This window comes from Condylura cristata, unplaced genomic scaffold, assembly GCF_000260355.1.
Source record: "Condylura cristata isolate star-nosed mole 26May11 unplaced genomic scaffold, ConCri1.0 scaffold00001, whole genome shotgun sequence".
Lineage (NCBI taxonomy): Eukaryota > Metazoa > Chordata > Mammalia > Eulipotyphla > Talpidae > Condylura > Condylura cristata.
This window is the reverse complement of record NW_004567102.1, coordinates 51,966,938-51,980,571: the sequence shown is the minus strand read 5'-3', so window position 1 is coordinate 51,980,571 and position 13,634 is coordinate 51,966,938. Positions and strand designations below refer to the sequence as shown.

Sequence of the window (13,634 nt, the reverse complement as noted above, 5' to 3'; positions counted from 1 at the left end):
AACAACCTCATATTTTTAATTGATTTTTCAGAAGGTGGTTAGATTATTAATGCCATTTGTGACCTTGTGCTGTTGCCATGACTTTCTGGCAGTCTGTGGCCTTCCTGGACCTTAAACTTTTTAGCTGTAGATGGTGGTTGATATTATGAGTGCATAGGAGCAATATTAGTTGCCAGGACTGCATTCAATAACACACATTGTCACCAAGGCTACTTAACACTCCGCTGCTGACCTAATAGATGTGTCACGCTGCTGCCATTGTTATTTATTAGATGGAAAAGATTCAGTGTAGGTTTTTCTACCAGCTGTAAGCAGATATGATGTTGCTCTCATGAGCCTGTTGAGCAGTTTGGAGGCAAAAACCCTGACTGTAAATAACAGCTGCCACAGGGGCTCAGACTGCTCTTCGCTATGAAAGTGGGGGAGCCAGCCAGGGCTGAAGGCATTAACACATTGAGAGCCTGTGCAAAATTTAAAGCAAGTGTAAACAAAGCAACAGAATTCCCTACGTATGATATACCTTTTTTTTTTTAAAGATTTATTTATTTATGCATACAGAATTGTGGTACAGGCCAGAGGTGCAGGGGTGTGAGAGGATTTACCAGAGACAGAGTGGGGAGCAGAACAGGCAGATCGATGAAGTATACTGCTGAGGGGAACAGCGGGTGGGCCAGGAGAGGTCTGCTGTGCCATGTGGTCACCTCTGGGGCAGGGATCGAACTCATGCTGAAGTGGCTTTAGCTTCTTAGTTCTGTGCTCTAACCTGCTGCGCCACCAGGGAGGGCCCAATATACCTTTTATAGGAATAAGAACACCTTAAACACACCTGGGGGCTCCGTGGGTCCAGGGGCGGGGGCAGGCTGAACTGTGAAGCAAAAATGCTCTTCTTGAGAGGGTCACTCAGTGCTGGCAGCCCGTGGTATAGGCCGTCTGTCACACACTGGTAGGCAGGAATATTTCCAGCTGCCAAAAATGTCCTCCTATCAAAACATGGGGAGAATCTCACTGAAAGTGGTTACATGAGTTTTTTTTTTTTTTTTAAAGATTTATTTATTTGTACATACAGAACTGGGGTACAAGGCAGAGGTGCGGGGGCTGTGAGAGGATTCACCAGAGACAGAATGGGGAGCAGAACAGGCAGATTGATGAAGTACACTGCTGAGGGGAGCAGCGGGTGGGTCAGGAGAGGTCTGCCGTGCCATGTGGATTGCCTCTGGGCCAAGGATCAAGCTTGCACTGAAGCGGATGCAGCCAGCTTGCAGAGCTGCATCCTATTCCATTGCACCACCAGGGAGGGCCCATTACATGAGTTTTTAAAGTAAAAAGCTTTCTTCACAGTTCCTATAGCAAGATAACATTTTGAGATGTGCACAGGTTTCTTCTTCAGCAAGCTCTTCTCTCAGCCCCCTTTCTTCACACTGCCTTTCACTCTCACAGCCCTCAAGGAAAGGTAGATGAACCCTAGACTAGCACTGTCCAGTGGAACTTTCTCTGATGTGGAAATTTTTTTTTTGTTTTTTTTTAGAAATGCTGAATTGTAATTCTAAATTTTTTTTATAACAGTTTATTTTTACATCACTTTGTACATTTTTTTTCAATCTCAATTGTAATCCCTGCGGGTTTGCCATCACCAAGTCACCCGTGTGCCGTCACCATAGTCCCGTGCGATGTGGAAATGTTTTCTATTTCAATGTCCAAAATAGAACCACCCATGGGCCACATGTGGCTACTGAGAACTTGAAATGTGATTACACAAGAGCAAGCAAAGAATGACTGTTTCTAGAGCTTAGATCTAGTGGATGCCTAAGGAATTGAGCTGAGGAATTCAACTTTTAGTTTTATTTCATCTTAATCAATATTAAACTTAAAACGCCACTGGTGGCTACTCTATTGGACAGTTCAGCTGAGGCTCTCACATGCAGGTATCAGTTATGGAACTGATTATTTTAAGACCAGTAGCTGAAATCATAATTCTTGATATATAAAACCAAATTCTAAATTAAGTAGTAACTGCCTGGAATTGGAGAGAGCAGGGTTTTTGTTTTGAACAAAATTTGGTTTTGCATATCAAGAACCAAATATCCTGAAGCCTAAAGTATGAAATTTATACCATAAGTCAGAGAAGGAAGCACGCATGATAAATTGCAATGGTTTCCTTGTCCAGAAAGAAATGAGTTTGGAGCAAGCAAAGAATAACTGTTTCTATCTAGAACTTTGCGCTAGTGGGTACCTAAGAATAGATGCTGATGCAGGAGAGGTTGGGGAAGAGGGGGTGTCTCAGAACAGAAGGGACTTTTTTTTTTTTTAGAAGAGACTTTTTGCCTAGAACCTTTCAGAGATGAACATACCATCAAAATGTGGAGGAAGATCCAGGGAGTACCTAGATCCCAGAAATGGGTGTGCAGGTGGGATGCTTAGTGGCAAGTCAACCAGAAGGAAACTGAGACTGGACCAGCTTGCCCGCAACAGAGATGGGTGAGGTTGCAACTCTTGCCCAACTGCGAGGATGATTTATGAGCATCCCCAGCAACTTAGATCACATCCTCGTGAAAGAGGAGGGTTTGTGTAAGACCCAGAATTAAGGTCTAATATTATGTGCGGCCTGGACATCTGGTAAAACTGAGGAGAACTGGTGTGGCCTAAAAACAAGTTCCTCTTCTCACTCAGCTGCAAGGGAAAAGCCCTCCCCCCCCCCCCCCCCCCCCCCAGTCAAACACCCTATGCAGAGGGACCATATTTGGGTCCTGTCCATCCACAAGTAGTGTTTTCAGTTCTGGCCAGAGTACAAACAATTCAGTGGAATCGGGGCAGCTTCCTGTTCACTCTCTCTCGGTGCTATGAAATCTGCTGCTCAGCACTCCTAGTCCTCTACTTTGTCCACTAATGACAGTTCCTTGGTTCCCTAGGCATGCAGTGCCCTTTGGCACTGGGACGTGTGTATATGTGACTCATAAACTTCTGCTGATCTCATCTGTCCAGTCAGATGTTGGCTGAGTCAGGTGTTGTCTGTCCCCATGGCCCTAAATGTCAGTCCTTCGCCATCCACAGGCTGAAGAGGAGTCAATGAAAACAAAAGGAAAGGGGATCATCCAGAACTAGTTGATTTTAAATCTCAAACTGACACCGTGTAAACACTCAATGTGGCTGTGTGACATGGAATCGCAAAGCTTAATCTTTTGTTATGGGCAGAAAGAGTGGCTGATGAACTTAGTTCAAAGATAAAGAGAGCTCTGTGTATTTGCACATCAAACCATTGTACTAGAGCAAAAATTACATAATCCTTTCCACATTCTAATGACTTTGCTACTAAGACTCTGGATAAAATCATTGATTTATCCTGCCTGCCCAAGGGCAGGGCTTGGAGTTGCTGAAAGAATGTACTCATATTTTCTCCTCCCTCACATGTTTTCTGATATTTCTCAATAGGTAATGCCAAGGGACCCATGATACACTCAGCACCATGTGACTGATGTATCAGATATTCATTCTGTGTGTACCGGCACTGACAGAAACAGTCACCCACTGCACTCTCTCTCGGTGCTATGAAATCTGCTTCCCACCACTCCTGGGTTCCCCATGGGCTGTGACCAGTAGGACCCAGAGAGGCAGAACTCCTTACCCAGGTGCTTCCTGCTGCCCTCTAAATTCCCAAGGCACTTTCCACAGACACACATCCTTTATGACAAATAAAGGGTATATGTTTCTATTTATAACAATGCCAAGACCCAACATATTCTAAAAGAAATGTGTATTCTGAGCCCCTATCAAGTGAGCGCAGGAGCGCAGTGCCCACATCATCCCTCCTTGGCTGAGTCCTTTCATGTCATTTCTGCTCTTGGTTCCCACAATGCGTGCAATTATTTCTCTCTCTGGGTCCAGCTTTGTTCATACCTTACTTGCTTAATCCTTGATTGTGTTGTTGATGTTCAAAAAGTTATTTTGTATTTATTATGTTTTGACATCTTTTTATTGCATTTTTAAAAATCAAGGTAATATTGTCTCACAGCACAGTCTAGGATTCAGAGGTATAATTTCCCAGCACACTCAGTGTCCAGGCAGCTGTAGTCCAACACCGGTCCCCCTCTCCACTGTCTCCCCCTCCCCCCAGAGTTCCAGGGGTTGTTTTGTCTGTCCCATTGTTTCTTTTTTCTTTCTATTCTGACATTTTCATCAACCTTTCTGGCTAAGGAAAGACTGTCTCTCTTAATTCTTAGAGGTGGCAAAGGACTCAGGAAGAGCAGGCCTTTGACAGGCAAACTAACCAATCCAGAGTTGGATCTCTTCCAAATGCTCCATTAAACCCCAGGAAGCAATATTCCTGACTTGATAATCCCAGTAGAGCTGTGAGGCACCTAGAGACCACAGCTATAGTCCTCTGGGATAATTCCAACTAGCCCGTCCTAGGACATTCTCCCCGCCAGCCTTGCCATTCCGGATCATGGCCTGGGCACTCTGTCTGTTCCTCTGAGGGCTTTGCTTGCCCATGTGGCTCTGTGTGTTGCTGTGTCTCCTGTTTCAAAGGCCCGTGGGTATATTAGGTTTTGTTTTCCAGACTCTCCTGTGTCTGCTCTCTTGACTGCAACCACTCCCTCCACGCCCATCATCATCTAAGGGGATCCAGAACCTCCACATGTTCTCTGATCTTGTGAAATTCATGCAGAACTTTGAAAATACTAAATATGTATGGGATCACAATTATAAGTACAGTTTTAGAGCTGCAAACAGATTTGTGCTCCATTAATTTATGGATATTTGGAGACCAATAAAAAAAAATCAGTATAGTTCAGATGTAAAAGTGACTGCTATTCTTAAGATACAGACTCATGGCATATGATATATTCTCTAAAGAGACCAGAGTCAGATTACAGGCACCCCAATCAGATCATCAGTACCCTCACTTCCTAATACCTCAATCCAAACCACTGTCTTTCCCAAGACTCATCTCTCCTCCATCAGAAGAATGGCTTACTAGGGAACTATATAATATCATATTATGTAAAGGGATCTCTAAATGATAACCACCATTTCTGGCACTAGATATTATTTTATTTTCTCCTTTTCATGGACCCTTTACTTTGAAAAAAAATTTTCTACCAAACGATTAGTTCTTTCCTGTTTTTTAAGTTAAAGCCATATCAGTCTCTGATCCAAGCTGTGAACTGCAGTTAAAGATGAGGACAAGTGGTATAAAGGAAGGGGTTTGGAGTCAGACTGACTGTAGGACTGTCACTTCTGCTACAACAGCTGTGTGACCCTCGGCAAGTTATGTGACTTCTCTGAACATCTATTCCTCCCTCTGTAAAAACAGTGAAAATGATTCCCATCCCACAGACTTGACTTCACAGTGGTGAGAGCTCAAACAAAGGAAGTTTCTTCTTTCTTAACCTCACTCAGTTCTAATGGTCGTTCATCTATAGAAAGGACTGAAAATGGTTCATGAGCCCTCTGGCTTATAACCAACTGGCACCTTCACTTGGTAAACTCTGGCCCTGCCTTCTGCCAGGTTGAGTCTCATCAGCACAGCTTGCCAGTAGTTTCTAAGATGCAGGGGAGCTTATAGGAATGAAAGGCTGGCTCACTACTTAGGCCAGTCACCAGCCTGAGTAGATTTTCCCAGCAGCCTCCAAAATACAGGAATATGTGCATCTAGTTCTCCAAACTGTCGCCACATTCCAGCTGCCTTACTGCCAAGAAGCAGCCCAGGGTTCCTAGAAGCCCTAATCATCTGCCCACAGAGAATCCCAGGCGAGCTGGTTCAGATCCCAGGGAGCGGGGAATTCATGGGGCACTTGCTGGAGCTTTTCCTCAAAACAAGAATTCAATAAAATAAAAGTCAAATAAAAAACACAACAGGCCCCCCTACCCCCTCTCCTGCAAAGTGGGCCTGCTGCAGCAAATCAAAAGGTGTGACTCTCCATTTCTCAGCCCAGAGCCTGCAGCCATGGTCTGAGGCCCGCCCAGCTCACAGGAGGTCTCCTGATTGTCTCCGGGAATTCCAAGCACAGTTTACTACTTGCTTGTTTGAAGGCATTTAGCCAGGTGAGCATGCAAGTAAAAATAAATTTAAAAGTGGAGAACAAATCAACAAACATGCAAGGACCAAGAAGCTGGTGTCTTCTTGAAACTGGCTTGATTTCTCCTAGGTCAGGTGTAGTCCAGGAAGTTATTGTACTTTCCAGGTATTTCCTCAAAATTCTCCTTTGCATCCAAATCTCTGAACATCAACAGTACATTCAGATTGAAGGCACTTTACATACCATGTTATATTCTGTTCTATGTTGATGCCTTGAACACTTAAAAAAAAATTGTCTCCCTCCAAACTCTGAATTACAGAGGAATCCCAGCCTTAAAATCAGCATATGGCAGACTCTTCCCTTAAAGGGTCAAATAGTGCATGTTTTCAGTCTGGGGAACTACATGGTCACTGCTGTCAAATTTTTGACTCTGACTTGGCATGAAAGCAGTGAAAGATAACTCATAAAAGAATGGGCATGGCTGTATTCCAAAAGTTTTATTTTATGTACACTAGCATTTGAATTTCATATAATTTTCTAAAAAAAAAAAGATTTATTTTTTTATCCATATAAGAACTGGAGTATAGGCCAGAGGTGCGGTGGGTGAGAGAAGTCACCAGAGACAGAGTGGGGAGCAGAAGAACAGACAGATGGACTGAAACACACTGCTGAGGGAAGCAGCAGGCGAGACCAGAGAGATCTGTTGCACCATGTGGGTCACCTTCCTGGCCAGGGATTGAACTCATGCTGCAGTGGCTCTGATAGCTTCATAGTGCTGTGCTTTAACCCACTGTGCCACCAGGGAGGGCCCTCATATAATTTTCATGTGTCACAAATACAACTCTTTTCTTGAGTGTTTCCCCCGAATCATGTAAACATGTAAAAGCCATCCTTACCCACAGGCCAGACAAAATCAGGTAGGGGCCTAGGGTAGTAGTTGGCTAACCCCTGACTTAAGCAGGAGAGGCTGACTACAACCTGCATACCATGCAAGCATTTCATTTCAATGCAAATGATTAATTCAATGGAGACGAAAGATAAGCTCAACCTTCAGGTATTTTTTTTATTTTTTAAAATTCTGGCCCTCCCTGATGGCGCAGCGGGTTAAAGCACTGCACTAAGAAGCTTAAGCCACTTCTATATGAGTTCGACCCCCTCCTGCCCGGGAGGAGATCCACATGGCATGACAGACCTCTCCTGACCCGCCCGCTGCTCCCCTCAGCAGTGTACTTCCTGGATCTGCCTGTTCTGCTCCCCACCCTGTCTCTGGTGAATTCTCTCACCCTCCGCACCTCTGGCCTGTACCCCAGTTCTGTATGAATAAATAAATAAATAAATCTTTAAAAAATTCTATTACATGTTTTTGTGTGTGGTAACATGGTTTACAACATTGTATAAGATTCAGAGGTGTAGGGTCACACCTCAGAGGCATGTTACCACCTCACACCAACTGGCTAATAACACTTGCAGGTTGGTGGACACGTAAAGTGAAGACAGACCCTGGGTTCTGTGCTTTTATGTTGTGCAGGGCACAGTGCCAGTGCTCTGACGTCATGCCTGAGCAGAGCAGTGCAGGGTAAGGGAGTGAAGTGAGGCTTTTCTGCCAAGGGAAGTGCAGCTATCCTGAAACCTGAGCTCCTCTGTTCTCCAGAGAAGCAGGAATAGATTAGGTAACCACAGGGTCATTGTCCTGTTGTCCTCCAGTCTCATCTGTTCCCAGTCTGGGAAAGCATGTTGCTTATTCCAGGTAAGAGTTCACACTCTAGAGGAGTCTTCAGTTTACCTAAGCAAAAAGCTCCCCAGGGTAAACAGTCATATTTGCACAGAGCTGGTGAGCTCTGGGAAGTAAGTGGGAAGGTCCTTGAGCTTCCTGCTGCTTTTGATTATCTAAGGACTTCTTGTTTGCAGGTTCAGCTTAAGTAAAATGATCAGGAGGGTTGACATTTATCTTTAGGTATCTTTCTCTCTCTCTTTTTTCTTCAATTTATGCATACAGAACTGGGGTACAGGCCAGAGTGCAGGGCAGGGGCAGTGAGAGGCTTCACCAGAGACAGAGTGGGGAGCAGAACAGGAAAATCTACTGAGGGGAGCAGTGGGTGGATCAGGAGAGGTCTGCAGCACCATGTGGTCACCTTCAGGGCAGAGGGAATCGAACTCTTGCGGAAGTGGCTTTAGCTTCTCAGGGCTGTGCTTTAACCCGCTGCGCCACCAGGGAGGGCCAGGTTTCTCTTTTTTACTTGCTTCCTCTTTATGGTCCCCTTTTTTACCTACATTGCTACCTGGCCTCCATCACAGTTCTCAGGCTTGGGAATCAAACACACTGATGTTCTAATTCTGATCTCCCGCCTACTAGCTGTGAGATCCCTATAGACACAAATCCCCAAGGAAAAAGATGGGTGAAGAATGAAGGACTGAGAGCGCATATGTCATGCCGCTCGCTCTGAAGCCCCCTGCAAATACAATGACACTACATACAGGACACTGTGTCCTTCATTCCTGCAACAGGCACAGCCCAAGTTTCCTGGGAGAAGTAGTTAGTGAAACTCAGGTAGCTGGAATCCAAAAAGTCAGGGGTACGGTCCCATTGCTTCCCCTGTAAATTCCTCACAAACCCTGGGGTCTCAGAGCCCTCCAGGTTAATGAATGACCCTCCTGAAGATTAGTCCCGGCTTTACATCCTACCAGCACGAGTAAACGATAGTTCAGAAAGTTGCATGGTAACAAGAAGAAAGTATATTAACTTCATTTTTTCGTCCTGTTGATTTACATTCTGAATCAGAGTGCTGTGATTCTCCTAGTAAAGAGGATGCTGAGTAGGAGAGAAGATAGAGTTCTAACAAGCCCCACCTTTCTCTACAGACACCCACGCTAAGGGTGGAAGTGATTATATCTGCAGGTAGGGCAAAAGTCTCTGAAATCCTCTCATTGGCTACAGTCACACTGGGAGTTAATCAGAGGAAGTTCATTAATATTGACATTTTAAAAACAAGCAGAGAGCCACAGGCCTGACCTTTTCCCTTGCCATGGAAAACTTATTTATACTAGAAACACATGCCTCTTATTCTAAACTAATTTTCTCATCATAATTAATCAATTAAATGAACCACCTTGTTGTCTGGAGAGTACATCATATCTACAGGTCAGAGGTAGATTTACAGATTTATAATATTAACTCATAGCCAATGCTACTCACATCAGAAATGCAGTGAAGCTTCTGTTCTCTTGAAAGTAAATAGGGGCTGGAAAAAATTTTTTTTTTTCTGGGAAAGAATCACCTTGTGTTGCCTGGGACATTGGTGGGGTGTGGTGAGGTGTGTGCCATGGCTGAGGAGGAAAGGTACTCCTGGAACCAGGACTGTGCTGTAAACTGGTGCTACCTCAGTCAAAAGGAAAAAATCATCTTCATAGGTGTAAAACGCTATCATTCCCAATTAAACCAGTGAAAGCAAATGAACTGTATTGAAACCGCATTTTAACAAAATCAAGAACACTGTTACCCGACAAGAAGACATTTGCATGGCAGCAGGGCACACAGGTAGCCCCGTGTTCTGTGTCCTGTCGTGCTCCAGACTATTTTAAGTCTGTTATCTGATCTTGCAAGAGCTGCCTCTCTCAATGGTGACTCGGAAACACCGGCACTGCAGAATGTGCTAGAGCGGGTTGGGGTTCCAGGCCTTACCGGATGAGGTGCCTCACTGCATCATCAAACTGCAGGAGCAGAACCTCCCTTTGAAGGAGGAGGGCCTGGGCCACCTGGGAAGGGTCTTGGGGGTCCTGGAGGCTGTCAATCATTCTTTGTAGCTCTTGAAGCCCAGACCCTAGAAGATGGGCAGCATTTTAGTCAGACAGTGTGAAATACAGGCTTTTATATCTAACCCAGTGAGCCACCATTTCATTTCCAAGCTAACTCTTTGTCTAAATGGACTTCTCTTTCATTCTTGGTGTGTATACTAATTATATGTTTTGCAAGGCCAGCTAAGTCTCCTTCTCTAGAACCCATGATCTGAGTTAACCTTCCTTCCTTCCTCCTTTCCTTAAGAAGACAAAAAACTTGCTTTGCTTTTTATAATTAAGAACATGCTGTTAAAAGACAGTTTGAAAATTGACTAGGCTATTTCAGTCTCTAAATAGACTGAAACAGAACAGTGGGAAAGTATATCTATTACAGTCTTGAAATTATTGTAGATTTTAAACCAGCATTCATCACTTCAAGCTATACCATCCAAATCAACCCTTCCTGTCAAGCCCATATTGTCACTGGTTTATTTAAGAAGACTCCAGATCTTTCAAGGCAAGAAAAAATATATATATGCTGTACATGGATACATTTCCTCCTAGGAGAGTGTCTTCATTTTAGAATTAGATATGAGAGATCCTAAGCTGACATCTTATACTTTTACTGCAAGGGTAGGCTGGGTATAAATAGATCTATATGTGTTAGAGATGGAAATTTAAGTTACGGGCCTTTTGGGACATTCCATGCCAGGTTGAGGAACCTGACCTGGATTTAAATAGCAGCCCTAGCATTTTTATTATTGGCCCAGGGAAGGAACTGGTCAGCATGGGAAGACATAACAAGGAATTTATGAGCTTTTTGGGAACAGACGGGGAGGGCAGGCCCGCCAAGCCAGGGCCACCAGGATGTAAGCTGAGGAGAAATGCTCACCAACTCCCCATGAGAGCAGTAATAGCTTTCTACTTGAGAAGTCATTCCTGTTATGGAGAGAGAAGGATGTGGGAAGTAGATACTACCTGATATGTAGCCCAAAGCAGGAGAGAGATGGGAGACCCTCAAGGTATTTCTAGTCATTTTAGCTCAACGGTATGTCTTGACCCAAGCAGACTGCCCTCTGGCCTGGTACTGGGTCTCCTCCCACACACAGTTCTGCTGTGGCAGGCAGAGGAGTTGAGAGAATGGTGCTATCCATGAAAGCCTATGGAGAGCAGATCCAGTACTGAGAATGGTCGAAAATAGTTGCAGTATATGTTCTTGGCTTTAGGGAAAAATGAAACAGCAGATTTCATAGCCATTTGATGTCACATATCTGACATACAATCTCTCATGGTTATATTGGACTGAAAGAACCTTCCACCAGAAAAGGAGTTATGCTGAGTGAGCTATGCACACTTTAGTGTGGTGATGGAAGGCTGGTGAGCAAGCATTACTGGTGAGCCAGCATTACTAGTTCAAGCCCTAGTATGTTTGGTCTATAAGAAATGAGTTGTCAGGCTAAGCAACAGCCACGGGGGCAAGGTTTATCATCCTCTGCACATATATTGCACACTCTCTTGAAAGCTCTGTGAAATATAAATGTTAAGTGTATTTGGGGAAGGGAGTAAAGATAAAAAGAATTCATTCATTGGAACGGTCATGATAAGGGTGATTTCCCCCTCTACATTATGGCCACTATTGTTGGTATCATGCTGTGGCTGCAAGATTGCTTTTCAGCAAAATTGTTTTGTGCCATGATTATCATTAAAGTACAGACATGCAGGCTCTCCCTGGTGGTGCAGCGGGTTAAAGCACAGCACAAAGAAGCTAAAGCCACTTCCGCATGAGTTTGATCTCCGCCTGCCCCGGAGGAGATCCACATAGGGCGGCAGACCTCTCCTGACCCGCCCACTGCTCCCCTCAGCAGTGTACTTTGTCGATCTGCCTGTTCTGCTCTGTCTCTGGTGAATCCTCTCATCCTCTGCATCTCTGGCCTGTACCCCAGTTCTGTACGAATAAATAAATAAATCTTTAAAAAAAAATACAGACATGCAGGTGGGGGATGTCCTTTCCTTGTTATTTACTGATTTTACAATCATTCTGGATTCCTTTTGTTCGTGGGGCCACACTATTTCATGGGCGGCAAAGTGGCAGACATGGGCAGTGATAATGGGCTGAGGTTGCCAGGTGGCAGAGGTGACAGGGCTGGGGTGGACCCTGGGCCAGGACGGGAGTCTTTTCTGGCACCTTTCCCCAGGAGGGTCCTGCTGAAGGAGAGATAGATCACAGTGCCCTGTGGGTCCTCCTGAACACTGAGCCAGTTCCTCATTTGTCTTAGCAGTTCTTCATTTGCTTACGAAATCCAGAGTGTGCATTATCTGGGCGTTCACTGGCCTCCTAATCCTTTAAAAGGAGATCACAGGGTAATTTCCACATTCTGACTACATTGTGGCTGGCTTTCAGGGAAACAGAGGTTAGCAGGGCCCACAGAGCTGGCCCACTGTGACCAGAAGCTGCTTCTTCAGTCACGTGAAAGCAAAGCTGAAACTTGTAGCATCCTGCTAAAAAGTATTTTAGAACATGAGTTCACAAAAGTAATTTTATCTCAGGCCAATAGCCCTGAGATAGCTGAAAGTAGCCAGATGGGTCTATAAACAGACCATCCCATCTTTCCAACTTCATTTTCCTTGTCTCCTCTGGGAAGCAGGCTAGGCCCCCAGGAGCCTGGGATTCTCTAAGATGGCTACTTTAGGGTGAGGTTTTTTTTAGTCCAGGGTGCCCTTAACCTATTTTCAGCAAAGCAGAGTATGCAAAACTTTGCACATTTTCCCTGGAGCACAAATGTTTTCACTGGCAACATGACAAGACACACACCTCTAATTACAACTTCAGACAGCCTGCACCCCATGTATCAGAATGGCTTCTGCTTCATAGGCAGAGAAACAATGAGAAACCCATTTCCTTCCACCTGAATTTCAGGCCCTCAACAATGTGGCCTCATTCCTGTGCCCCTAACTCTCATGCTGGGGGTTCACCAGCTGGGCATGCTGCCTGCTGCCTTTGCCAATGTCCTCCTTGTCATATTTTGCCCCGACTTTCCTCCTATTTTTCCTCCACTGATTCAAATTCACTCCTCCCAAAGGAAGGAGTCTCCCAGATGATTTTCTCTGCAGGCTTGGCTCTCTGAGCTGCTAGTGTAGTGACTTTCAAAATATGGCTGTACCTCAGGTTTGCTTTATCTCCACACAACACCCATCTTCCCATCTCATCTGCATTGTTTCTTAGCTCCTGTCTGAATCCAGCTCCCACACCCTCTCAAGCCCAGCAACTCCCCTGAGTGGGCATTAGTTTATTTTCTTAGTAAACGCCACTAAAAACAGCCCTTGAATTAGTTAAAGCATGCAAGATGTGAGGACCTCCTCTACTCTCTTATATTGAAGACTTCCTAGCTGTTTTGAAAACTCATTTGTCTGCAACAAATCTGTGCTTTCTGCCGAGGCAGAAACTGCACCCCTGAGCACGCTCATGCACCTCAGATAGAGAACTCAGTCTCCCCTCCACCAGAACTCAGTCTCCCCTCCACCCGTGTTCCCTCCGCATCCTGTGTGGCCGATACAGATTCCTTCATGTTCATTAGCATGAGGTAAATCTGCTGGCAAACAAGTCAGGGCCTCCCACAAACACATTTCATTTAATGCATAATCAGCATAGGTTCAGATTACATAGCACTTGTTTTGAATCCAATAGGTTTAAGTCTAAAGCATTAAAAATGAGGCATATTAAAAAAAAAAATGAGGCATATTTCCTCAATCCTTTGATTCACGATTCCTTATAAGATCCCTGGCTACTATGTTGTAGTATATTGTGTTAACTCATTTCTTTTTCTTTCTTTCTTTTTTTTTTTTTTT

At 44.5% G+C, this 13,634-nt stretch overlaps 1 protein-coding gene across 1 annotated transcript in view; it reads right to left on the bottom strand.

Moving 5' to 3' along the window:
- The window catches only part of LOC101630713 (coiled-coil domain-containing protein 162-like), a gene marked incomplete at its 3' end in the record, with an annotated part of 19,754 nt that overhangs the window by 1,497 nt on the left and 4,623 nt on the right, over positions 1-13,634 (bottom strand). Inside the window, exons 3-4 of the mRNA XM_012732458.1 lie at positions 9,694-9,832; positions 827-980 (exon numbers count right to left, since the gene is read on the bottom strand). Coding sequence (XP_012587912.1) covers positions 827-980; positions 9,694-9,832 — 293 coding nt within the window. The remainder of the gene's footprint in view (positions 1-826; positions 981-9,693; positions 9,833-13,634) is intronic.